This window comes from Lepisosteus oculatus, chromosome 4 (genome assembly GCF_040954835.1).
Source record: "Lepisosteus oculatus isolate fLepOcu1 chromosome 4, fLepOcu1.hap2, whole genome shotgun sequence".
NCBI lineage: Eukaryota > Metazoa > Chordata > Actinopteri > Semionotiformes > Lepisosteidae > Lepisosteus > Lepisosteus oculatus.
Window position 1 is genome coordinate 43,781,377 of NC_090699.1, and position 27,555 is coordinate 43,808,931.

A 27,555-nucleotide genomic window follows, 5' to 3' on the forward strand; every position below is an offset into this window, starting at 1 on the left:
ACTAAGTGATTCTTAATTTCTAAATTGACCTAGGTGTTGAAAATACTTTTGATCATTTTAGATTATTTTAGATTAGATTATACAAAGAATTGCAATGGAATGGAGTTAGCTATTACAGACTCTTACCCTGGGACCTGCTTAGGTCTATGCTCAAGCAGAAAGACAGATAGATATCATTGGGTGTGATGTAGATGTGGTTCTACAGTAAGATGAAAGGAATGAGCTCAGAACAAAGTGAGAGACAAGAACAGAAGAAAAGCTCATATCATGTTCTTGTGCATTTAGTCCCAAAGCAGCGTTCTTTTCTCACTCTTGCTGTACAGGTTTATTCAGAGAAATGTACCCAGGACTTAGGGTGGCCAACAAGCTCACGAAAAAACAGCACAGAATTACAGAAAACTACTCTGAGGCTGAAAACAATAACTACCACACAATGCCAAACCGATAATTAAATCCCGATACATCCTGACAATAATATAACTATTGAAAACAAGTTTAGTACTATATATATAATCAGCATCACCACCAATACTTATTTTTTGTAATTGAATATTTCTTTCATGTCTCTTTATTTAATTTCACCCTTTGTGATAAACTGTTCACAGGTTCTGTAACTGATTAGACCAAACACAGCTGTTCAATAAGCACTGCATGGCACTGAAGAGTCATTGCAAATGGGTTGCTGTTCTGTTGATAATAAAATGCAAATTTTAAATACTAGCAACTGAAAGTAATGTGAAGATGCAGTTTAGTTCCTGAATCACAGTAAATCAGGTAGTATCATGATCATACAATTGAGTAATGATGAATATTCAGTAAAAATCTAACTTGCGGTTTAGTTGTGAAGGATCCTGTGATCCTAGAACTGTTTTACTGTTTTGTGTACTCCTGGCCGGCTGAGGTTTCTTCAAGGTCCAGAGTGGAGATGTAAATGTGATTTAGCAATATGAAAGGAATAGGGTCGTAGCTGGTTAGGGTTTTCTTTCATTCCCCAAGACTGACATAACCGCCTAACTTTCTGACTTTGTTTACACCTCATATGGTAAAAAACTGCTACTGACAAATCATAAATGTATGTTTTTGTATGAAACTTTTGCTCATCTTCAAGAATAAAAGCCTGTTGCTGTCCTTATGAAAGTGAGTGAGAGATTCGTTTTTTTCCTTTCTTTATTGCAATAAAACAATCTCTTGCTTGATTTACCAGAGTTGTTTGGTTTTCTGAGAAAAGGGTCTAGCAGTTGCTGATGACTTTCAGTCTCAGACGAACGGCACAATTCCACTTTGCTCAAGGGGTCCAGTTCTTCTGCAGCATCTGACTGGGGTTGAGTGCTGGGTCTTCAGAGCAGGAGGGAGTTTTCAAGATAAGTGAGCTTTTTTCTTTGCCTTAATATTCATGCCTTCTATGGACTGAGGTATTTTTGCCTTGTGTTTTTTGGGGAGGATATTAGTGGCAGCTGTGATTTTAAGCTGCTTTCAGACCCAAGCCTTTTTAAGTAAATCCTTTTTTGCTATTTTTTTTAAAAATCTGAGTTAGTGGTAGTCTTTTTTTTCCCTAGCAGCCTAACCTGGATTCAGCTGTAACTATGGAACATCATAGTGGAAACCTTGGAACTATGGTTCCTTCGTCCTTTTCTTGGGATTATTTTAAACCTTCTTTTCATGATCACTGTTAAATGTTTAGCATTCCTTTCACTGCATTCTCTCTTTTGTTGTACTGTATGTCTGAGTCTGCAAGCTTAAAAAGTAGTTTATTTTTTTTTTTAGTATATCCGAAGACAAAATTGCCCTGAAGATTGAGATGAACCTCTGGCGGGCATTGTGATAAGTTAAACACTGTAATTTCTGTATGCCTGTTTTGGTTTAGGGGGGTCCAATCTTGGTTCTGGCAGCCAAAACACCTGCTGCTTTTTTAGCAGTGCTTAATTACCTATTTGAACTGACAAGCTGCTTTATTGGAATATTTGCACTTTTTACTAGCTCTACAGTACATAGAACTTTTTGCCATTTTATTTTACATATGAAGCACAAGAGTTGAGAGGCAACCTTCAACCTATTTACGTGCTGAAAACTGTCCGCAGGTCAAATTAATCTTATTAAGTTAATTAAGGGTTCGATTGTGTAACCGAGAGCTTGGCTGGTACAAAAGCCAGCAGGCGTGTAGCCTTTAAGGACCCTGTTTTGGGTGGTTTGGTCTTCTGTCCTCTGTGTTACAAAATCCTGATCATAATCTGTATATGATCCCTGTTAGCTGGACAGTGTGACATTTGCTGTGGGCTAAACTGTGTATGAAGCCCCCGAGCATTCTGTGTCCTCACGCCATTCCTCATTCATGTCATTTCTCCCTACACTGTATCAATGGCTCTGTCCTTGCCTGTTCCCTGACACTTTAATCAGCTTTTGAGTAACTCCCTGCTCCCCCACTGCTGCTGTTGCAGTCCTGGCAGCGCTGACGAGCCCATGACAGCAGGGCTGCCAGGCCAGTGTGAATCGCCCCCTTCAAAGCCAGCTCTCAGTCACGTCGCCCGCCTGCTAGTACCCAGAGCGGACAAATGCCTCATTTGTGGCATTATTCCCAGAAGCTCCTTCCTTCCTGTCCTTGAGCTGAACAAGCTCTGGACCTCTAGGGGCAATACTTCAACATTCCCCTGCCACGTGCCCTGTGGGTTGTACTGCTGCCTAGAGCTTTGCATGGTTTTTACTAGAGGAATTGTGACCGTGGTTTTTACTAGAGGAATTGTGACCGTTGTGGTTCCACGCAGGCTCGGCAGGCCCCTGCCGCTCCACCCTGCCCGTTTCGTCCAGCAACACCTGGGGTGTGAACCTGGGTCTCCGTCGTAACACAACACGGAGCCAGCCGCGTGAACTTAAGGAGACCTCCCCCAGCCCAGGCGGCTGAGGTCCCTGCTACACGAAGGGTTTAAATTCATGCATGCAAAACCACAAACCAATTCTGCTCTGTAATGGTAGCATCAGCATAATAATAATAATAATAATAAACTTTATTTTATATAGTGCCTTTAAAGGTGGCTTCTCAAAGCGCTTTAAAGGATGACAATAACAATAAATAAGAAGAATACAACAATAAATAAGAAGAATACACAAGATAAGACACAATTACAATTTCAACAATACAACAATAACAATAGAGGAGACCGTGGAAGGTGGTACTAAGAAGAGCAGAGGGGTGAAGAATGGAACCAGTTAAGTAAAGGCTTTTCTGAAGAAGAAGGTTTTGAGTCTGGATTTGAAGGAGTTTAGAGAAGGTGACTCTCTGATATCCTTGGGCAAAGAGTTCCAGAGTTTGGGGGCATAACAGGAGAAGGCCCTGACACCCATACAATGTAGATGGGCTTGGGGGACAGTAAGGAGGACAGAATTTGAAGAGCTGAGGTTGCGAGGTGGGGAGTAGGGCGATAATAGTTCAGACAGGTATTGAGGTGCCAAGCCATGTAGAGCCTTATAGGTGAGCATGAGGATTTTAAAGTCTATGCGGAATTTGAACAGAAGCCAGTGCAAGGACTCCAGGATAGGAGTAATGTGAACACTTGCACTACACCTGGTCAGGATTCTGGCTGCTGAGTTTTGGACATACTGCAGTTTGTTCAGAGTAGATTTAGATACCCCTCCTAGTAGAGCATTGCAGTAGTCAATTCGAGAGAATACAAATATATTGATCAGCTTTTCAGCCACAGTTAATGATAGCATAGGGCGTAGTCTTGCGATATTTCTAAGGTGAAAAAAAGATGTTTTGACAGTATGCTGTACATGTTGGTCGAATGTTAAGCCAGAATCGAATATAACCCCAAGTTTTTTCCATTTTGATTGAAGGTCAAGTACAGAGCCATCTACAGATAGGGTTACAGGACTGGCTTTACGAAGTTGATGGGGGGTACCAATAAGCATGACTTCAGTCTTGTCGCAGTTAAGATGAAGGAAGTTTTGAGTCATCCAAATTTTTATGTCAGAGATGCAATTAGATAGAATAGAGACAGCCACATCAGTGTCAGGTTTGGTATGGATGTATATTTGAGCATCATCAGCGTAAAAATGAAATCTGAGGCCATGTGATCTTAAAAGCTGACCAAGTGGGAACATGTAAATGCTAAAGAGCAAGGGGCCCAGTGTTGATCCCTGGGGGACACCAGACTTGACAAGACCAATTTTAGACTTGAGGGCAGTGTCAGAAACTCCGAACACAGTCTCGAGACGAGAAAGTAAGATGTTATGGTCAACAGTGTCAAAGGCAGCACTGAGATCAAGAAGGATGAGTAAGGAAAGAGAACCAGAATCAGAAGCTATTAGGAGAGTGTTGGTGACTTTGACCAGGGCAGTTTCTGTGTTGTGAAGTTGACGGAAGCCAGATTGGAGGGGTTCGAAAAGGTTGTTTGTCATGAGGTGGTTATGTAACTGAAGTGTGACAGCACGTTCTAGAATTTTAGAGATAAAGGGTAAGTTGGAGATGGGGATAATATCATACTATCTGAAGATATCAGCATTACTTCCTTGTAGACCTATCTTGTCACATGTCAGAAGCTAAGCAAGGCTAGGCCTGGCCAGTCCTTGTGGGGAGATTGTTAAGGACAACCAGGTTATTGCTGTTAGTGGTCTTGGTGAACCAGTAGGTGAAACCAAAATTTCTAAAACTAAAAATGCCTGAATATAGTAGGAGGGGCCATCCTTTAACTGTGATGTTACACCCAGGTCTTGGTGACTTAGCCATTAAAGATGTCCCTGTTCCTGAGAGGAGAAGTGTTAACCCAGATGTCCTGGTTAAATTGCACTGCCTGCTTGCACAACGTGTTTATGCTGTCTGTGCAGTTCTCTGTTAATTCCAGTGGTGAAGCTATTTTATTCTCCACATGATCTGCAGTGTTATGTGGCTGCTGGTACTGGCACTGCAATGGTAGCTGAAGTTGGTCACCTCCTAAGTTGCTAATTATATAAAAACAAAGTTTATACAAAAGATGGCACCATGGAACAGTGGTTAGCATTGCTGCCTTGCTGCACTGGGGCCCTGGACTCAGTTCCAGACCTGGGGCATTATATGTGTGGAGTTTGAATGTTCTACCAGTGTATCCGTGGGTTTCCACTGGGTGCTCTGGTTTCCTACCACAGTCCAAAACCCTGTCGATATGTAATTTTGGCTTCTAGGAGTATTGGCCATATCTGTGATTGTGTCTGTGTCTGCCCTGCAGAGGACTGGTGTTCTGTCCAGGCTGTACCCTGCCTTGTGCCTGTTGCTTGTCAGGATAGGCTCCGGCTCCCCCACGCCCCTGAATGGGATGATGCAGTTGGAAGACAGATGGATCGAACGCTATTTCCAAGACTGTGTCTCAAAAATTCAACTTGCACCTCCAAAGATGTGCCTGTGATCACAATCAGGCAATTAACATCTCCCGAATCTGTATAATTCTAAATGTTTTTCATATATTGTGTGATCATGAACAGGCAGTATAACAGAGAATACTGGTTGTTTTATCATTTTGAAGGGATAGGTCATTAAAAGTTAAAGATTGCCAGTTTACACAGTGATTATACAATACTATGGCAGAAGAGAAGAGAAGGGAGCTCCTGTAATAATGTCTGATAAATGCCAGGAGTTTTTAAAATATATATAAGTAGAGAAATAACAAGTATGCATGTTACTTGGAACAGAATATCCAAAGTTTTGGGGAAACTTACAACTACACCATAGCAGGCCACAGTCTAAATACAACTCTCCTACATAAAAATAGATTCTGATAGAAAGTGGCAGACAATGAGCTGACATGGGAGATGCACTGTCTGTTCCTCCAGAAGCTGTGAAAATGTAATTATTGATAACACTTCAAAGTGTTATCTGCTACTCACAGCACAAGCTTAGAAATAACTCTGAGCAGTCAAACCTACATTTTTCTTCCATGTATTTCAGCCTACAAACTAGTACTGAAATGATCACATATTTCAAATAGGCATTTAATTGTGCTGAAGTGATGTACTTCTGTAAAGTAAAGCTTCAACAAAAATGAGGTCTCCATCCTTTGGAACCAGTTAGATGAGCATGTTTTTAAAACAACCAATGGCAAGTGTTAATTATATGCTCTCTAAAGATCTGCGGAATATCCACAAAGCTTGATAAAATCCAAATGATATCAAATGAAACATCAGATCACTAATATTTTAAAGATGGGTATTATAATCATTAATTTATTACTAACTCATAGGGTCAGATTTATTATTTGCTTGGTTCTGTGTGTATTGTTATTTTAGCCTGATAAAAAAATAATGGCAAAGTTTGATTTTAAATTGCATTGAATAACACTAATTAAAGATTGCAATAGTAGCTACATAAATATCTCAGCATCCTTTCCAACCTTTGAATGTAACATTAAAAAACATAACTGCTATAAATAACCTTGAAAGATCTATTGTACTTTTAATCTGAAATATGCCAGTCAGTAATTTTCAGTTCATCATTCTTTGCTGTTTTTTTTAGTCAAGCTGTGATTTTACTGTGATGTTGACTGAAAAGATTGTGTATAAAAGGAAATGTCTCTTCCACACTACAGAAGAAGACAGGGAATTATCCCACAAACTGAAGAGAATGAAAGAGGAAACAATCAGGTTAGTTTTCCTACACCCACTCTGCAGAAAACACTCAAAGCTAAAAAAAGCAGCATGTTTCAATTTTTCAATCTTGCCAACTGAGGAGCGAAAACGTGAACTGAAAATCAAAACGCACAAACATAACATGATGTGGTTTGACAAGCTCTACACTGAAACTTTCCAATCTCTATCAAAGAATCTAAATACAAAAGTTTTTGCTTTGAAGCTGAAAATAAAGAAAAGCCTTGAGAGGGATGTATACAGTAGAAGCTCTGAGGTTTTTAGCTTATTGTTCCATTCACTGTCTTTAATTTCAGACTGATTCAAGCTGGGACCCACATCTGTTACACCAAACTTTTATAAAAATGAACAAAACATCCAAGGATAAGAGAGAAGAGAGAGAAAAACCCCAAAATAGCATCGGTAATGATCTATATAAGTCAAGACCTAGAAACCAGGTGTCCCTTATCATGCGATCAAGGCCTGCTTGAGGAAAAGATACAATATTTCCCAGGAAAACTAAAAATACACAGTTCTACATTCAGTGATTCAAAAACCACACACCTGCATGTACACCGAGTTAAGTGCTGAGAAACAGGCTGTTGTGTTTGCAGGCAGGAAATACGTGTTGCTCCCTGTCAAGCCCTCAAGGAAACCCAGTCTGGGCAGAAGCACTTTGCCTACCTTCAGTTGCGGTCAGGGTCAGGACCTGGTGCTCTCTCTCTCTGTCAGAGTTCACTCATTCCAGTGCTCCTCTTGATCGCCCACATCGATCCAGGACCATGTAAGGGAGAGAAAAGCCACTTCCTCCCGTTGCAGCTACAGGTAACTCCCCCCCCTCCCTCCAATACTACCTCCCTGTCTCCTCCTCCTACTCCAGCAGTGAGCAAGATGGATCCAGGCAGAGGATTATCTGCTGCTTCATCTGATTACAAATGAGAGGCTCTGTCGCAGATCTTCAAATCCCTGGCCTGGGTGGCTGGAAAGGGGAGGGAAAGGAAAGGAGAGAGGGAGAGAGAGGTAGGGGGTTTGGTGTATGAGTGTGTAGGGAGTGGGGGGGGGGGGTTGTGAAGAGGAGGGAGGAGGTGAGATGCAATTGGAGAGAGAGAAAAAAATAATAAGATTCAGATTATCTCGCTTTTGTCCTCACCCACTGCCTACAGAAAAAATGATACATGAATGAATTAATAAAAGCAGTGGTTCATTTCCAATACAGATCCTCCCCCCCAACACACACACACACACTCTGTCTGGCTCTTCCTCTCTCCATCATTCTCCCCTGGTTGCTATAGAAACAGCAATGCTCAATGGGAGCCTGATGAATTTTTACTTTTTTTTTATTTTGTTGTTGAGCAACAATGAAAACGCAGAAAGCTTGGAAAACACTGGGCCTGTTATTGTTGGGGCCTGCATGAGAAATTGTCTCTCTTGTGCTCTCACAAGCTCTGTTTTATCATTATTTTTAATTAAAAAGACCAAGAGGCACAGGCAAGACAGCTTTTACGAAACACAAAAAGACGTAGATTTTAAAATGTCATCTGCTTGTCATGACCAGTGGAGATGCAAGAGTGTGTCGGCACAGACCGCTGTTTAAGTGTCTGTGCATGTGTTGTTACCTTGGTGTGTATGAGGGTGTGATGTTAGGTGTTGATATATACAGTACAGTATCTTTGGAGTCCCCCATGCACCATACACAGATACCACACTGCTATGTAGTGAAAGTTAATTAAAACTCTCTTTGTTTAATAATTGATGTAATTATTTTTAGCTACTGAAACTGTTCCTTTGTGAGATAATAGCTCCAACATACAAAAAGACTTGAATTTAGTGCTCTTTTGTTGACATATTAAAGACTGTATGCACAGTCCTATATTTTATAGCTTTCTGTTGAAAATTGCAATTGCATTGCTTCCAAAAAGGAGAGAGGGACATGCCATTAATTGCACATGCACAGAGATACACATTACAGAACTACAGGCATACTGCTCACACACGCAGCACAGAGTGCCAACTTCCTGAGGGCTAATAGAATAAAGATGCACTGCCATTGGGTGATAGCAGTCCTGGGGAAAGTGCCACTTGACTCCACCCACATGCAAGGCACCTGGGCACTATGAGAGACAGCAGTATCACACAGCTGTCTGGCCTGGGAGGCTCTTGATCCACCTAATTTTTTATCTGTTTTTAACACTTTCACAATCATGCAGACATGGTAACCGTGCAAGGTTCAATTATGGGAATGTAAATATTGTTCAGCTCTCCATACGAAGAGATGAACTGTCTAAACTGACCTTTAATTTAACTTACTGGGACTCATCAGCAGGGCAATGCTATCTTTGAATAGTGAAACCTGTGCCTTACATCACTAAGAAACATGGTGTGTTTTTGGAGCAAACAGTCTCTATTAATGATAAAATGTGAGCAGCTAACTCTCACAACTTCAAAACCATAAAGCAAGGTCAGTATATAGAGGCCTTGTTAGTAAACAATAGAACAATGTATAGATATTATCAAATTTGAAGAGCAAGTTTACAATATCTATACATAAAGTATACACATCTACTGTATATATACTGTAAGAAGAGCACAATTTCAGTGTTCATAAGAGAATTTGTATGTTTTTATGAGTCTACTGGAACTTAAACACAGCTGTCAAAAACCATTGTAAAAGCCCTGTTATGTCATGTTATGTTATGTAATGTAAGTTATGAATTACATACACCAATCTGAAAATTGTCTGAACATCTGTATTCTTTCTTATTAAAGAAAAAAATCCTTTCGATGTTGTCCAGATTTTACATGAGGGTGTATCATGCGTCTGATGATCATTTTGCTGAAAAAGGAGGCGGCTTGATGGAGCAGGACATTGAACCTTCAGAATAATGTCTTGGCTTAGGACACATGGATTTGACCCCAGGGATATTCAAGTGTGATCTGTGACATCCCTCTACATTTGGGCGGAGCTGGGCAGAGTCCCAAAAACCTTGCCACCTTTAATTACGATAATCGGATGCCTTGGGCTCTAAATGGATTAGGGCAACCATTGGCAGCTGAAGACAGGGGCTTTCTAAAACCTTTTTAATCTGCAAAGTCTCAGGCATTTTATTTGCAGGGCTCCTAGAACACAGAGGATTTTGCTACAGACGATTTAGAGAAGTTTAAGAGATGTACATGTAACAGGACTCATCTGAGCTCATTATGGAGATGTAATCCCTTAGGCCCGGGATACTCCACCTGTGGCCCCTCCAATCTGCTCCACAGTGGTACTTTGCAACAAGCCCTTTAATTTCTGTATTGGTCATGCTAATTATGGACTAAATTATTAAAGAGCTAGTTGTAGTAGAACTCGAGAACACGTCATGATATGGTGAAAGGATATACACTTTATCAACATTTCATTAACTTTTCATAGAAAATTACTAAGTAGTACATTAACTGTTAAAGCAGTTAATATAGATACAGTATTAATATGTATTCATGTTGCCCTCCTTTAATATGCGTGCACAATATACACATACTCTATATGAACTCAGAGGAAGATGTGCTTAAATATTAAGTATTCAGCTATGTTGCCTAATCGCTGTGATATATTGTCTCTGATTGCAATGCAGTTAATGTGTATGCTCACTTGTATCACTTAACTAACATTTGTTTTACACATTTATAAATATGCATAATACAGTATGTGTCTATTACCAGTTAATATATTCCATATTCAAAGGAACAAGTAATAGGTTTATTCCATGCTGAAAAAAGAAGAAAGAGAACACAACGTTTTGGCCGTGGAGCCTTCTTCAGGTGTCTGTTTGCAGCCTACACATGTTGACGCAGCTACCCACCTGAACTATTCCATATTCAATATCAGTTAGCCATTTTACTTACTGAAGGGTTATTATTGAAGTGTTGAGTGTTACTCAAAGTTCTGTAAAGGTTGTGTATCCCTGCCCTGGGAGGATATCCAAGCAGTAGACTTTGGGATGGATTCATTCAACTACTGCATAGCTACACATATCAAATAAATACAAGTATTCAACTGACTAGTCCCATGAATCAGATTTTTGTTCTGAGGATGTTGGATTTGAAATGTAATAAATGTAATAAATTCAATCAAAATTGTGAGCGTAATTACAATATGTAATACAGAATCAGACCACAGTTATTGAGCAGAGTTTATTTTGAACTCTCAGTAGCTTCTGTGGTAGTGAAAATTTCAATTATTTTTGTACATATTATTTTTGTCCAAACAAAAACACTTGAGATCACTGGGGTGAATTAGGGGTAGACTGCTATAGTTAATTGTTAAGGGAATCATCTTCTCTAGCCATCTTGTGTGTGGCACTTGTAAACTGTCAAAAGATGGAGATAAACATTGGAGAAGAACCAGTGAACCAGTGAACCATTCACAAAACCAAAGCGCAATATCAAAAACTAATAATGAAATTGAAATTGATTGGGAAGATGGAAACAGAATATTTCTTTTGCTTTAGAAACCTTCTGGGTTTTGAGTTTTCTTTCTGCTTTTCAGAGCTCGGCCTGCTTCTGCCCAGTGCCTCATTTCCACCAATCCACATCAAGGTGCACTAACAGGAAGTTGAAACGCACAGGTCAGAAAGAGAAACATTTCTGTAGCCAATTTCCGTGTTGTTGTTTCATTCCAGTTTCGGCAGAATTAAAGAGCCAATGAGAAAAGCACTTACCATTAACCAAAAATGTCTCAGAAAATGTTGCTCTTTTTTAAACTTTTCTCCTGACCTTGTGAAAGCCTGTACGGGCACACATACAGAAATTAATGAGGGGAATTTGCAAAAAATCCATTTAATGTTTATTTGGTTAATAGTTAATAAGAACCCTGCGGCCATTTAAGGTCTATGTACTAAACATGAACTAGTACAACAGCTTTCATAGAAGGCTGCAGATCGATCTGTGCAGAACTGTTGGAACTTTCCTTTTTGAGGGCTGATGCATTCCAAAAAGCCATTTCCAAAAATTTCTAAATTGAATGTATTAATAATGTATGAGTAGAGTGACAATATCGGTCTGATGCGAATGTGTGCACGTTTGTATCTGTGTGTGCCCTGTGATGGACTGGCATCCCATTCGAGATGTATCCTGCATTACACCCATTGTCTGCCGGGATAGACCACAGCCCCACCACAACCCTGTATTGGATAAAGCAGTTAGAAAATGGATGGGTGGATCACAAATGATAAAAACTGACCTGTTCTGTAAGTCAATGCCATTTTGTTTACAAAACAGATGATGCAAGTGGAAACTTCCAGGCACTTTTTTCTTTCACAAAGGGACGTGTAAGTATGGAACAAATCACTCGATCAGGTTGTTTAAGGCAAGACCATCATTTCTTTCAACAATGCCTGGATTAGGACATTGGGTCAATTAGCTACTGTACAAGCAACCACGTGAGTTAAATGGGGTGTGTAGTGACCTCTCTTGTTAGGGACCTTCCTGGTGTTCTTATTAAACCTTTCCCCTCACCGTACAATGAAGCTGGCTTTTTCTATGTTACTTAATACATGTATTAACAGATGAGTTACAATCCATTTGTAAAGTGTTATTTCACACCTGCCCATGTTAATGAGCTGCACTCCGTTTTCTTCATCTCTTACATATTCTAGTGACGTTACACCGCAGAAATGGGAGCCTACTGTAAATAATGTCCCAAACTTCATTGCTCTCAGCTCATTGAGCCAGGTCATTACTCACTCTTGATATGCAATTACCTATGTAGTAAATGTATAATCTGCTCATCTGTCACAAGTTACAAAGGAAGAGTGATGATCGTGTAGAAGCCTTCTCTTGCACCAGTTGTGGCTAGACGTCACACAGAAGTCGTGCTAAAGGTCATTGTTTTAACTGGTTTCTGAGAAGGCCACACAAATGATAAGTAAATAATAAATATCCACTCCATAACGGTACCACACAAATGATAAGTAAATAATAAATATCCACTCCACAACGGTAGACTGCAGCCAAACTCTAAACACAGAATTACAAATATCATTACAGAAGGAGAACAAAATACACAAAATGCTTCAATGTCTGCTAATTTGTCAGCCAAATGAACTTTCTTCTTTGTATTTTTTAGGTCAACAGCTAAAAAACATATTAGGTATGAAAGATGCCCTTCCAGAGCTTCTCTTCTGAAGTCTGTGGCCAGCTGGGAGCAGTGTGGAGCGGCAGTGGCAGCCTTGAAGAGAGTGTTTAATTGGAGTTATCTTATCACCTACCGAGCTGGAGCTCAGAGCTGGAGCAGCAGCAGGTGGAACTGTCACATGGTGGGGAGGACTGGGGGGGATAGGTAGTGGGGCCCCAAGTCAAGAGCACCAGTGACAATAAACACACAGCACTGCACCTGTGAAGAATCCCTTTGTGCACTGGAAATCTCAGAAAAGCTGATGCAACCACCCACCTCTGAGAACGTGAAGCAAGAGGAGATGTGACTGATGAACTGGCATAATGCATAAGGATGTCTTGAAAGGTAAGACTGAGGCCAGCGAGGTGCATGTTGCTTTTTTCTGACTAGTAGTGAGAGAGCAGGACTGACTGTGTGGAGCTTTTCATAGTACCGTGTTAGGAGTGCTCTTTCATCAGCAATCCTTCAGTTTTTATGTGTCATTCATAGCCTAGATGAGTAAATATAGCTGTTATTTGTGGAAGGGTGAGAGTGTCTCCAGCTGTAAAATAATAGGGGTTCATTGTAGAGACAGATGAGATTCCCTTTACTTAGAACAGAAAGGAGATTTGAACTATGCCAAAGTACGCTAAAGCTCGAGATCCTAAGTACAACTAGAAGAGGGTATGTGTAAAGAAGTAAAAATAGTGCTATCTATAGAGCTAGATAAAAGATTAAATAGAGGTCAATGTTTGTATTCATTTACAAATTCAGTTAATCCATCATATGACTTTCCCTCTAGGATACTAAGGGACCCAGACTGCCCCACTTAGGTCTGACTTCCTCAACCCAGCAAAGAGGTGGGGTGTGACTGCCAGGCACACTGGCTGCAGTAAATTCTCATTTGCCTGTTGCTGCACACCACTCACTGATTTCTGAGTCCAGGTGAAAGGAGAGGAGAGCACAGTCCACATTTCCCCACACAAGCCTGGGAGAACTGTGTGGGTCACAGCCAGGTGTTCCTCATGGCTGGTAAGTACAAGACAGACACTCCCTCCCTTGTGTCTGTGTGATTGGCATGAATTGCTGTTCCTTTAATAAACCTGCCTTTAAACAAACTTTGAAAGCTGACACAGTTACAGTAGTTTGCTAGATGCCAGATGTTTATGGTAATCATTTGCTTTGGCTCTACAAACGTAATGAAACATTGACAATGACAAACAAACCAAAACCTAACTCAACATCCACTTATGTTTAGTAAAGTGAGCAGCATTTTTGGAACTTCTGGATCTTCACTCCTCACTTTTTTTTCCTTGGATTGATCACTTTTAGGAAAACAAAATCAAATTGGTTTAGGCTACATAAAGTCTATTTCAGCTATTTGGGTGTTCATATATGTAGCCCATTTAAAAAATAGGCTCATTAAAAACTTAAAATGCAGGCAAAACTAAATCATACTATAAAAACTATATAAGGTAGGGGGATAGCTATTGAGAGAAGTACTTGTTTTGTGATTGCAGTTAAAGTGTTTTCCCAGGAGCCATACGTTTCAGTCCATTATGCAGCGTCTCATCTACAGCAAATGAAAAACGTGCTGCTTCATCCAAACTGAATACTCCCTCAAGAAAACAGGACAATTCTGGCAATGTTGCAGTGTGTTGGCATTGACTTCACTGCCTTTCCAGCATGTTTAGAAGAGACAAATCGGGGATCGTGTATCCACGATACCGATATTCAAAGCTGCATGGAATGTCAATCTGGAACATGCTAGTGTCTGTGCCCAACTACCTGAGCCAAAAATATTTAAGATGTCGCAGAAGAATAAGATCAGACCACTTCATTCTTCTTTCCTTGGAATGAAAAGACTTAGCAGGCTTCCGGAAACTGAGCAAAGCGCCAGGTTTTGTCAAATGAGGGATGTCTCTGCAATTATTAAAATGGAAAACCCGCTGAATGAGGCCCATTTCTTACTGCAGAGTATAGATTCAGATTTCAGAACAAGTTTCTTATTCTCCTGATTTGCACCAGCCCCACATTTCCTGTGTTGATGTACCTGTAAATCTACATCAGGCAACTGACGCTTTGCCAGTGCGTAACTTTGACAGTTGCTGCAATTGTTAGAATCCCCTATATGAAAGTCTTCTACCATTTTAAACTCAAGAAAAGAAAGAAGGAGTAAACTGCAAGACCATAAGGAGCAAAGGAAAAAACCTCAAAGAGAAATACTGAATATTTACAGCAGAAGAGTTGTTAAACATTGTTGAACATTCAGAACCAAAGATAAACCCAGTCCAGGTGTGGGGGATTATGTGATAACCAGTGTTAATTAGAGCAGCGAAAAAGGGCAGCATCTGTTTCAGGATCCTATGTACTACGTGTGCTGGAGGATTTCTATATCTGTGTCATTAGACTGGACATCCACAGTCCTGATCATGCTGTACAGAGGTTCATAAGACTACAACACACTAAAAAGGTAAAATTCCACTTATGTTGCAGTACAAGCTTTAATTACAGTCCTTATATTTTTTTCTTACACTTTTAACTGATTGCACAGCACAGCATTTTGAGATGTTGCATGTTGTACATCTTATTTTCATGTAATATGTACTACTATGTTCTTTCTAGATGGGCCAGCTGACTAAGCCTAACCATAGAGCATGTGTTCTGTAGAAAAGTATTTATGTACCTCTCAGGACATGGAGCAGCAGTTTCATCACAACAGTGACTCAGATGTGTTATACTGTCTGATATCGAGGAACCTCCAGCATGCAGAAGCCAATGAGAAAGATCCAACATTTCTGTCTCCTCTAATTGTTAGTCAGGGGAAACTGATCTAATCTGTATTTACACAATCATAAACATCATTGACTGGTTCATTGAAAAATTTTCAGTAGTAATGACAGTCAGCGACAGTGAACACTCTGCAACTAATACTGTATATTGAAGAGAAGGTGAGGCTTGATCAACGTTTAATAAAAAAACATTTCTCATGAAAAAGCCTCTCAAAACTTGTTGCTCTGGTACAATATTAATTTCCATATTCTTCAAGTGCTGTCTAGAGGTTGTTTGTGCTTTATTGCTATTATAGGTCTTCAGCTGAGAGGACGTTTTACTTCAATTGAAGGTTCTGACTTTTCACAGTTTCACAAAAGGCCTGTAAAAACTACAACGGTACTGCTGCTACAGTATGTAACCTGCTGGTTCCACTAACTGGCATATTTATTAGCAGTGGGAGTTGTAGGATTGTTGGACTGTGATCTAAGATCATATATGTGACATACCTCACACATTTTATAGCTCAAATCTAACTTTTTCTGCTGTATCACAACATTCATTTTAGTTAGATGTTTTATGGCATTTTGTTAGACTGTACTGCCTGCCATGGATTTTTTTTACCAGCTCCAAATATCACTGCAAACATTTAAATGCAGCTATAAAACACTGATGTGCACACTGCAGTATATCTGCCAGTGATACAATTATATAGACATACTCTGCATTATTAACTTTCTGTGTGCATTCCTGTAGGAAAGATATGTGATAACTATGTAATGGGTGAAGTCTTTTACGTAATGTTATATTTATTTTTAATGTAATGCTTATCTGTACAGTTTATAATTTTTCTAAGTCTGTGTTAAATGACTTGGATGCAAACAAATATCTGAGAAATCAGACAATTAAGATTATTGTATCGTAAAGTGTCCACGTACTTGGAGAATAGCCAGTTCCAAGCACACAACATGCAAACAAGCTCAACAGACTTACTTATGAATGATATATACAGTATTCACACACAAACACACATATTCACACACAAACTTCTAAGTGCAGACGCATAAATAACACAAACTCACAGAGCCCAAGTGAAACATATATAAAAATGCATGTAAAATGCAAAGCCAAAATATAAAATGTATGTGTGATAGGCACACACACATTGTGACATGTGCTCGGCACTTGAAATTAGCAAGTAATCATTGGTAGGGGCACACTTATCGTACACATCCAAACAAACAAGAACACAAGACCTGTAATCCTACTCTCCTCCACCCTCTAAAAAACAACCCTGGTAAACACTGCCCTGCTCATGGCTGTAGAATAAGAGGTTACCTTCTCCAAGAACTGCTGGGCTGCTTGTCAGATAGCTCACTCTACCCAGGCCTCAGAATGTCCTCAAGGCTTCTTGGAGCAGATAAGGCCCCTTTTGGATCCTAACATTAGGCTCAGTATCCCAGGGAAGGGGTGGGTTTTTCCTTTGGCTCCTACGTCTTCAGTCTGTCCTGTGCTTTTGTTAGGTTGAGATGAGTTTGACTGAGGGTTTATTGAGCAGGTCTAATTCCAAAGTGCATTCCTGCTTAGAGGAACTCTGAACGCAGGTGAGCGGTCACAGGTTTCACAAAGGCATTCGTCCGCAGGCACGCCCGCCTGAACAAACCTGACGCATGCCCACACACAGGCTCCCACGCACACACAGGTGTGCAAACTTATCACGAGAAAGCTTTGCTTCCTTAGCTTCAATTTGTTGTATGTTTGAAGCCGAACCACTATTACCATCAATTGATCAAAATAGCTTAATTGTTGACATTAACTTACGGATAATTTCAACCTGGCTTGCAAACATTTGACTTAAAATTCTAAAGAACACGGACACACCAATGGCCAAATACCCAGCAATGCTTTTACAAAGCTTTTTCAGGAGATTTTACAGATATCTGCAGTGGTTTAAGTGCTGTGGTTCATTGCATCATTCAATCAAGGAAGACATTGATTGCACAATTTAATATTCCCTGCTAGGTTATGAACAGCTGAAATGCTTTCCACAAAATGCTAAGGTCTGATTTTAGTTTACAGTTAGTTAATTATTCATTTAGCTCAAGTGTTTTTTTTTCCACCACAACTTACTGTACATTTTTTGTCCTTTTATAAAGCGGGATTTTACTGGAGCAGTCTCAGAGACGCACTTTGCTCAAAGGTATAACACCAGGACCTCTGCTCAAATTCCCAACCTACTGTTCCATACTATTGCCTTGTAGGAAAACAAGTGTGAAAAAATAGTATCTAATTTTGCCAAGGAACGCATCTTTATCGTTGGTCCATGGCTCAATAAATGAGCTTCTAATAAAAAAGCAGTGTATAATACGCTTAGATACATTACAGTGAAGACATGGTAAAGTCTTAAAAGGCACAGCTGTTTATGTCTATTCCATCTATTGCTTACAATACTTCCGTCAAGTTTTTTTAAGACTTGTGACAATCACGTACTTTCACCCAAAACCTGGCTACGGTATGAATGCATGGGTAGAGAGTAAATATATCTAACCCTGTCATAGCTTCTGACAATAGCTGGAATAACCGGTCTGTTTGGTTCATCCTGCTGAAGCAGCAATCACTGATACTGCCCGAAAGCCACTCCAAACTGCAATCTGTTTGTGTTAAATCTCAGGATCTAAGGAAGGATGTACAGTACCTGCTTTGCACAAGGAAAATGAAAAGGATTCTGTTGTGAGCCTTTGGCTCTTGAGCCAGGTTGTACTCACCTGTCAGCATTACTGTGTTTTCAGTCCCTCTGTCAGTAGTGTCTGCTGGGCTGGTGGCAGGTATCCTGCTCTCATTGCTGCTTGGAATCGCCATCTATTTCCTGTGGAAAAGGAAGTGTCTTCAGGGGCGGTATGAAGAGCTGGTGTCTTCCACACCCAGTGTCCAATCCAACCAGCCTGCCACCTCCCTGTCCTCCAATCAGAAGTAAGAAATTCGTTTTTTCCCCGAGCTCTTCTTTCAGGGAGCTCTAATTACTTGACAGTCCAGTCTGTCGATGGTTAGTTGCTGTCCTGCGCGTTTAAAGTTTGACCCTCTTTTGAATTGTCGTTTCCACCAACAATTGAAAGCAACCTGAGAGCAGCAATCCTTTCAGCCGCTTAACTGGAATTTGTGTGAAAGTTCTTTTACTTTTCTGATGCTGAGTGTCACAGATTTTACAGTGATAAGGATAATTCTCACATGATCCACTGACTAAAAATAAAGAATGCAGATGGACTCACATAAAATCACAGAACCTACTTTTCCATGAATGCTGGAAAGTTTGCAAGCTGCCTACAGCTACATTTTCCATTTAAATAATGGTTCTTTTAAAAACCCACTGGTGTAGACCTTGTGCCCTTGAAATAAATACTAAAGTAACCGATAAGACCTAAAAATGTAGCAAGTAATGAAAATGGAGCTTGTGTTTCTCAATTAAGCTTTTGATCATAAAATTAAGATTCAATCATCTTCATCTTCTCATTTAAGGCTCCACAATATGAAGTAGCTAATCATTTTCCAGTTTATTGCTTTTACATCCTTCTACTAATGGAAGTGATAAGGATGACACACATGAGCAAAGTTGTGAGCAATTATGGGTCTCATGCTGCCTTTATTCTGCTGTCCTACACAGCTACATTTTAGCTTGGCCCAGAGTTCTTGCTCCTGGCATCACCCCAAAACAGAGGAAATGTCTAATTTTCCTACAGTCCTTACCAAATCACCCATCTCGTGGGGAGCCAGAGCCTATCCTGGTAAGTAAAGAGAGCAAGGCAGGATACACCCTGGATGGGACACAGAGACAAACACAGACATACACACACTGACACCAGAAACAATTTTCCCAGAAGCCACTTAACCTACAAGCACATCTTGGGACTTACAGTACTTACTTGGGAAGAAATCCACATGAACACAGGGAGAACATACAAACTCCACACAGATAGCACCCCAGGAAGCGAACCCAGGGCCCCAGTGCTGTGAGGCAGAATTGCTAACTACTGTGGCACCATGCTGCCCCGGTTACAACATCAACCCAATTACATAAATAACACCTCAGAATGAGCGTCTCTATCAGTCCCTGCAGGATGCATGTGACTGTACCACCAGACACTCGCGTGATTGAACCTTCTACATAGTGTTGGGTTGCATATTATCACTAATGTCAAGACTCCTCAGTTTGCTAAGGTAAGGCTTTCTATACTGGATTCTCGAGCAGGTGAGCCAAACTGGGGCTACACAGTGCAATGCTTTCTCGTGTTGCTGGAAGAATTCATTCAGGCCTTGGCTCAATGTTGGTCTGACATTTGAATGTACTGTAAAATCCCACGTCCCGTCTGTATCTCAGCAGCACCAGCGGGATCATCCCTTTTGTGATTCCTCCACATTTCATCACCCGGAGACACCTGGAGAAAGAAGAGGAGGAAAGCAGCTCCAGTGATCCCTGCCACCACCACCGCAGGTCCTTCTATACCAGGGGTAAGCAGGGTGTGGTACAGGGCAGCATGGGCACATTGAACACCAGAGGAATATGCTGGCAAGACAGCACCCAGCTGCTCTATTAAAAATGTCATCTTCTGAAAACCTGGGGCACTATAAATACTAACACCAGGAACCAGAATGGAACTTAGTAGTGTGCCAAACTGAGGGCAGCTGGGATTAGTTATCCAGAATGTAAGATTTAGCAATATAATAGCTATGCAAAAAACACAGGTACTGGAAACTTCAATTAGTACAGTAAGTTATGAACATAGTTCAGCAAATGAAGGACTTTGGCCATGTGGGTACAATGTTACCTCGAGATAATAGCACTGGTGAGCCTGTCCCTACTCAGACAACTTGCTCTAAAACTTGGTTCTTTTCATACATCACATCACATCTCTAAAAATGACAGAAATGAAAAACCAAATGAAAATACTAATAATACCCAAAAATATTGGTATAACTTTAGTTTATGGGCTGGAAAATTCCATTTCATTAGTGGATAATGAGCCAGCTGTTAACATATTTCAGACATATGATAGATGAAACACATTCCAGCAGTCTGTTCGGAGGCTGATCAGGCTTCTGTATCAGTGCTGCCAGGATTGTGTTAACCTTCAGGGAAGTCAGTCATTACAGGGAAGTTTGCAATGTTGTCACAACTGTGGACAATTCTCAATCACAATTAATCTGGGTGCTGTGGTTTACATTTGTGTTCACACCTCTATGAGTTTTGTTTGACATCTGATGTTTAAAATATTTGCTTAAGCCCATGAGACCTAAGTGTTGCCTTAGTTTTGTGTATTAATTGAAAATGAATACAGCTGTCATACAACAAGCACAGAATAAGCAGATGAAAATACATATTACAAACATATGAAACAAAGAGAACAGAACAAATAGCTATGCCCATAAATATTTCTGAATGAATAAATACTTTTTCAAAAATATCATTGTTTTTTTCTTGAAATAGGAATGCAGTGACAGCAGAGGTGTGAGAATTGAGGGCTCTCAGTGGATTCCACTCAGACACAGGAGGCTGTCTGAGCCTGTCTGGGCCTGAGTCCAAAATATCTAGTCATCAAATATGAACTTTAGTGGTTTTCGTCTCAAACGGTGTCCTCTGGCAGCCTCACAGTCTTTGTCTACTTTTCATCCTCGCTCTGTGCTTTGTCTCTGGTCAGTGCTGCACCAAATCTGATCTGATCTGTGCTGCACCAAAGTCAAAACTAAAGCCCAAAGTAAAGAGACTCGCCTTATTAAAATAAAGCCTTCCACACAAAACAGAAATGCCTTTTTCCTTCCACACTTTTGTGCTCACTGAATAGATATCAGCCTTCTTTGTGCTGTAAGTACCTGCATCAGATGAACTGTGTTTGGTCTTCCAACCTTTTGTTCATGGTGCTGAGCCATACATATTATCTGTCAGAAATTCTTTGACTTTGACCACTTTCTTGAATTCTAATACTAAATGCTTGATAAAGACACCCAATTAGTATAAATGTGTCAAACATTAGTAAAACATTAATAAATTATTAACACTTGGTGGCACTGTGGTCTGGAGCTTAGCTTGACAGATACAGAGATCTGAGTATCCATGGTACGTGGGATTTTTCTGGATGTTTCTGTTGCCTCTTACCTCCCAAAGACCTGCTGGCGTTTGATTGTTTCTTAGATTTATGTTTTTTTCTGTCATCCCTGGGATGGAGCGCTGTCCCTGCCAATAGGAGAGGAGTCTTGTGCTTTCAGACATGCCTGGTGCCCTATTTTTCTGGGATAGGTTTACAGAAACCCTCACGAAGATGAGTGACTTACTTGTAAGGGATGGATGAAGGCATGAATAAAACTGTGCCAATAAAAATATACAAGAGTAGAAATGTGTAAATTAAAAATAAAAAATAATATTTCTCTCTCTCACACGGTGTGGTAAGGATCCTTACCATTGGGCAGTCTGAGGGCAAACCTGTACCGCTTCCCAGCTGAGACCTGTGACTGGGAGACCCCTCAGGACAAGGCGACAGGCCTGTGGTTCAGCGTGGAGTATCGGCCAGAGACGGAGCAGCTGCTGGTGTCCCTCCTGAGAGCCACCAACCTACCATCACTGTGCCAGGTCTTCCCCACCCTGGTCAAGGTGCACCTGCTGCCCGCTGAACGGCACCACGTACAGGCCAAGGCCAAACGCAAGAGCTGCAACCCGCAATTTGGGGACAGCTTTGTCTTCCAGGTACTGTATCTCTGCAGCCAGGAAAGCACCTCTCACGGTGGGATAGCATATGAAAACAGGAGCGTGGTTTGAAGAAGTTTGAGCCCAGGGCACAGCTGAGATCCTTGTGTTTTACAGGCAGATCACAACTGGTACAGAACAAAAACAGCCATCATTTTATCCTCCATTTAGTGGAGGGCTAGAGAGCACTGAACTAAAGGAAAGCAGTAAACAGCAAAATGGACTAGGACTATTCAGTTGAATCTTAGAATAAGAAAAAATATGGCAAAAGACATTATAGAAACTCACATACTACACTTAACTTAGAAATGGACAGCAGAAGTGTAATGCTAAGCCTTCTATCACCCCCTTGGGGTTTCAGTAAGAAGTGCATTGCCTTGCTGTCAAACCAACATTCAGAGAAGCATTTCATTTGCTTGTAGAAGTGTGTGTCTCCCCCTAGCTGATCATAGACGTACTGTATATGAGTCTGGAGCACAGTCTGGAGCACAACTTCAGCTTCTCAGCAATGTCTAAAAGAGCCAGTAATAGTTTTCCTAGAGGCTGAAGCTTTACACAATCCACTTGATTGAATGCCTATTTCATCAGATCACATGGGGAACCCAGGGCGTTAGTTTCTTCGTACAGTATGTCAGCAGTCTGTGACTCAGGTTTCATGGTCCTGTAGGGATCCTGAGAGGCCTCTTGTTTTAGTCAACAATGTCGTTTGAACTAATTGCTGGTTTAATGAGTCAAATTATTATTATTTAAATTATTAAGTTAATGAATAAATATTTTGTTCCACTTCTTAACATGATGCCACTGATTAAAGAAACTGACAACGCCTGGACCTCTTCAGCAACAGGGTAGAAGAAAAATGATATTAAGTAAGATCTGTGGTGGAAGATCTGTTACATCATGCTACAAGTGAGAAAAGCAACACATTGAGTTTGTTCAAACATTCTCAGTTAGCTGGGGTTTCACTTTTTTAAAAAAGGCAATCCTCTGGATTACCCAAACATGAGTTAGGAAAAATGTCTAAGTTACTCTCGGTTCCCCTCTCTTTGTCCTCAGTACATAAGATAGCAAATACTGTGTGTGTGTCAATAATTAAAATATTCATACTGAATCTTCTTTAAGGCAGTTGATACATTTTAATAATAGCTAATTAATGGTTTACCACTATTTGTGCGACACCAAAGGTGCAAGTTTTATAAGTGAGGCATGTGGTAAATATCTTCTAACGCTCTCCTTGTCTGTCTCTCTGTGGAGGTGTCTAGTAGGTCCCTGCCACAGCACACGCTGTGCTTCTCTCTCTGTGTTGTGGACAAGCAGAAGAAGCACCAGCCTCTTGGCCTGGTTAGATTCCATCTGTACGAGCGGGATCTCAGTGAGGCGGCTGGGAGGGTGCTGTGGAGACACCTGGAAAAGGACAGCACTGAGGTACCACTCCAGGGCACACTGCTACAACGTGGCCCTGGTTTTTCCTCTTTGTTGAAATAACAGTTTTCCTTAACTGTAATGTCATTCTCATCCCACAAATCCTCAGCCTTGATCCAGGGTTGCCCAGGTCCAGTTTATGGTCCTCCCTCTTGATTTTGAATTCATATCTTTATTACTTAATCCTTAATGAAATATCAGGACTTGAAAGTCCGGCCAATAGAAAAAGTCTATCAACTCTGACTCTAAGCTTTCAGGGGAGAGCTTCTTTTTGCACAATACAAAAAATAATCTCATAAAAGGTTAATGAAATGCTTAACTGAGCTAATTATTTTTAAGTGTCTTGAAACCCATAACATTGAAAGGGATGGATATTCTAAAAAAAGAAGACTGTAAGTAAATTACTAGTTTAACTGAGAGCTGTGTAATTCAAATAAAACCTCAGATGGACCCAAATACTGATTGCAGTTCTTCAAGAGTGCTGAATCCCGATGATTGGACAGGAATTGGGCAGATACAGAGGGCTGTTTATCTCTTTGTCTTTCCACAGTCTTGTTCAGGGCTTGGTGATATCCAGGTATCTCTCAACTACAATCAGTCTCTGCAGCGCCTCACTGTGGTGGTTCTGAGAGCCAGGGCGTTGCAGCTACACTATGACAGAGAGCCAACAGGTAGGCTGCAGGGACCAGTCACTGACAAAAACATTGCGTGTGGCAGCTCCTATAACGTGTAAAAGATTACAAATGAGATCTGTTGGGCTGAGATTTCCTTTCATGTTACTGTAGAAACACAAAATCGTCTAATTATCATTCCAACTATATCTTATCACTGACTGAATGAGGTCGGCATTGCAGGTTCTTTGGCATTGGAAAGATTCTGTAATGAAAAAAAAATGTATAATCAATTCAAACAACCTAGAAAATGATTAAGTACCAGACTAAATCTTACAGTAAGTCCCAGGTTTTGAGCGGAGTGACCCCTTGGATTGTCCTGGTTTTATTCTACCAGTATAACTGAAAAGCAGTTTGTATCAAAATTCTACACTGGATTACATTAGAAGTTTGAGTGTCCAACATATTAGCACTTCGTAACTCTTAGATATGTACAGGTGATAATGTACTGTGTTATTAATTGTTCTAATTTGAAGGAGATGATCCTTCACCTGATAACACAATCTCAGTTGATTCTAGCTTCCCATTTCCTGGGGTGCAGCCCCTGAGCTCCTTTTCTTTGTGAATGCTTTGCGATGTGATTAAAGGTGCAATATCAAGGTATTGACATGTCCACTGAAGTGCAGTGTCCTTGTGCTCTGCACAGGTGTCTTTGTCCAGGTGTCCCTGCAGATCCACACAGAGCTGGTAAAGAGTAAGAGCACAGCTGTTGTCAAGGCAGATCCCAGCCCCACCTTCAATGAAACCCTGACCTTCAATTTGCCATCTTCCCAATTGGATGCAGCCTGCTTGAGACTGGAGCTCAGGCAGCTCTTGCCAGACCAGCATCGTGAGTCTCACTGGCACAACCAGTTTGCGCCAACCTGCTTTTCTCCCCTTACTGACCAGGTCAAGCCTCGCTTAGCTTGCGACCTGATTCTAATATACAGTATTTCCTGGTTTGTGCTGAAGGTGGAAATACATTTCCGAGCTCTCACTGCTATACACATTTCTAATTTCATATAAATAAGTATATTCTTACGACACATCTTTTGTTAGTCTTAGCACTCAGCAAATATGAAAAGCGGTAAAGAAAATTAAAAGGATTGAGGGTGTGTCTTAGAAAGTGCGGTATTTGAATTGCTTACAGCTAATATTGAGTTTGTCACTCAGCATGTTGTACGTTTTCTGTGGAAAAGGCTGACATGAGGTCAGTCTCAGTCTTAGTTGAATTTTTAGGGGGTTTTCTGCACAAGGAATATTTAAAAGAAAGTAGTTTTAGCAAGCAAGCTGGCAGCACTATCTACGAATGTATCTGGGAAAACAGTAACTTGAGTGTGTTGTCTTCTTCTCTCCAGAGTCTCTGGGCCTGGTGGTGATTGGTCCTTTCATGTACGCTCGGGGTCAAGAGCAGGAGCACTGGAATGACATGGTCAGCAAACCACAGAAGCTGATCAAACAATGGCATACACTCCACAGCATGGCAGGGACACAGAGCCCCTCTTGATACTGAACACACTTGTCACTCCTGACACATGACACATGGCTCACTACTGACACTGAGTACACTTGTCAATATTGACACCACACACTGCTCAGTACTTACACCAAGCACTCTGCTCAACTGGCACTAAGCACACTACCTTACCTGACATTGGGCACACTGCTCAGAGATGGCACTTAGCACACTGCTCAATGCTGGCACTAAGCTCATCGCTTCAGTATGGACACTGCACACTCTGCCACAGCACTGACACTGGCCATGATGCCTCAGTATTGACACTGGACTTGCTGTTCAGTATTAACACCAAGCACACTGCCTCAGTCCTGACATGGGGCACACAAATAGTATTCTTTTCACATGTTGACCTTGAGCCTACTGATACTGTTAACTATCAATACAAACACAGAAACAGTAGGTTCCTAGATTTTATTATTACCAGAAGAAGATTATTCACAATGAGAAAATTATCTATTTCAATCACAAATCAGTGGACGGGACCAGACACTCAAACAGCAAGAATGCAGACAGGGAATGTTGTAGCTGTAGTTGCTGAGACTGGTGCTTTCTTGTAGCATAAATGTTGTAAATTAATGTAATAATTACATAAAAATGTAAATAAATAACACTGTTAAGTGGATTTCTGATTTAAGAGGTTCTGAGTGCACATTACAACACACCTCATTAACACCACAGTGCTTTTAAATACATCAATTACTAGAGTCTTTGTCTGTGAGAGAACCATAATTTTGCACCAGTTGCTTATGTAGGCAGTGCAGCATGTCAGTGCATTAAGAAATCTAAAATTGTCCACCTTCAAAAGTGCAGAGCTTTTCTATAAATGATGCAATTGGCTTCTTTACCAAGAAATAGGTAAAGCCATTGAAAAAGACCAATTTCAAGCCAGAAAATTGGTCTGCTGCAACAGAAAATACTGTAACTATATTTCTCAAGAATGATTTTGTTTTTTACATGCTGAGAATGATGATTGATGGGAAAACAAAGGGATATGAGACAATGTTCAAGAGCAGAATGAGAGCTAGCATGCAGACGTGTAATGATTTACTTTAGAATGATTTGCATCAGATATCTGCATGCTACCTAAATGAGAACTACCTTTATTTTACTTTCATTTAACGTACAATTGATCACTCCTGAGCTGAGTGAGATAACATCTGATAATGGTGAATGTTAAGTTGCTGGTGTCAACAGAAAGAGTTTTGTCTTGGACCTTCTCTGGTGACTTATTTTATAGCTATGTCCTCTCCTTTTTGAATACTCAATGGAGAGTTTCCACGTCCAACAGATCCATGGTGACAGAAATAATTACAAAGTGATCAATAGTTTCTGAGGAGAGGAGAACAAAAGTGAGAGAGAAAGAGAAGCTCTCAATTTTTGTCATAGAAAAACAGAGTAATTTCCCTTCCAATGGATTCATCCAATTAGCAATCTAATAATACCAACAGACCCCGTAATACATCCAGTGGAATCTTTCAAGCTGTACAGATGTAAATATTTGTTGTCAATCCTACAATATACCCAGTAACTAGGAGAAAGAATGATGAAGGCATATGTTTTTTTCATTTAAAAATCATGCAGGTTTCTTTAATAAATGTTAATGACTATGTTGTGGTATAGAAGTAAACAGCATTGATAGGTGTCTTTTTATGTTTTGTGGAGCTTTTGGTGTCGATAACCACAATGCTATAGAAACACCATTTTAATTACTCCACAATGTCAGCCAAAGCCTTTAATTTCACTTGCTAAT

The 27,555-nt window shown here is 40.5% G+C and overlaps 2 protein-coding genes across 4 annotated transcripts in view; one reads left to right on the plus strand and one right to left on the minus strand.

The window, feature by feature from the left end:
• Positions 1-18,346, minus strand: part of LOC102688365 (G protein-regulated inducer of neurite outgrowth 2) — a 29,712-nt gene extending 11,366 nt beyond the window's left edge. Inside the window, exons 1-2 of one of the 3 annotated variants that reach the window (XM_015347848.2) lie at positions 18,253-18,346; positions 7,270-7,564 (exon numbers count right to left, since the gene is read on the minus strand). The gene's annotated coding sequence lies outside the window, so the exon portion shown is untranslated. Of the gene's footprint in view, positions 1-7,269; positions 7,565-16,825; positions 17,136-18,252 lie in introns of those variants that run through there. The other 2 variants (XM_015347849.2, XM_015347851.2) reach the window with 2 other exon arrangements.
• Positions 13,576-27,502, plus strand: syt15 (synaptotagmin XV). The gene is made up of 8 exons (XM_006630924.3): positions 13,576-13,747; positions 18,277-18,457; positions 19,860-19,990; positions 21,925-22,217; positions 23,469-23,639; positions 24,187-24,307; positions 24,954-25,136; positions 25,645-27,502. Exons 1-8 carry the CDS (start codon positions 13,741-13,743, stop codon positions 25,791-25,793), a joined length of 1,236 nt encoding a protein of 411 aa, XP_006630987.2. The 5' UTR covers positions 13,576-13,740; the 3' UTR covers positions 25,794-27,502.
• The last annotated feature ends 53 nt before the right edge of the window (positions 27,503-27,555 follow it).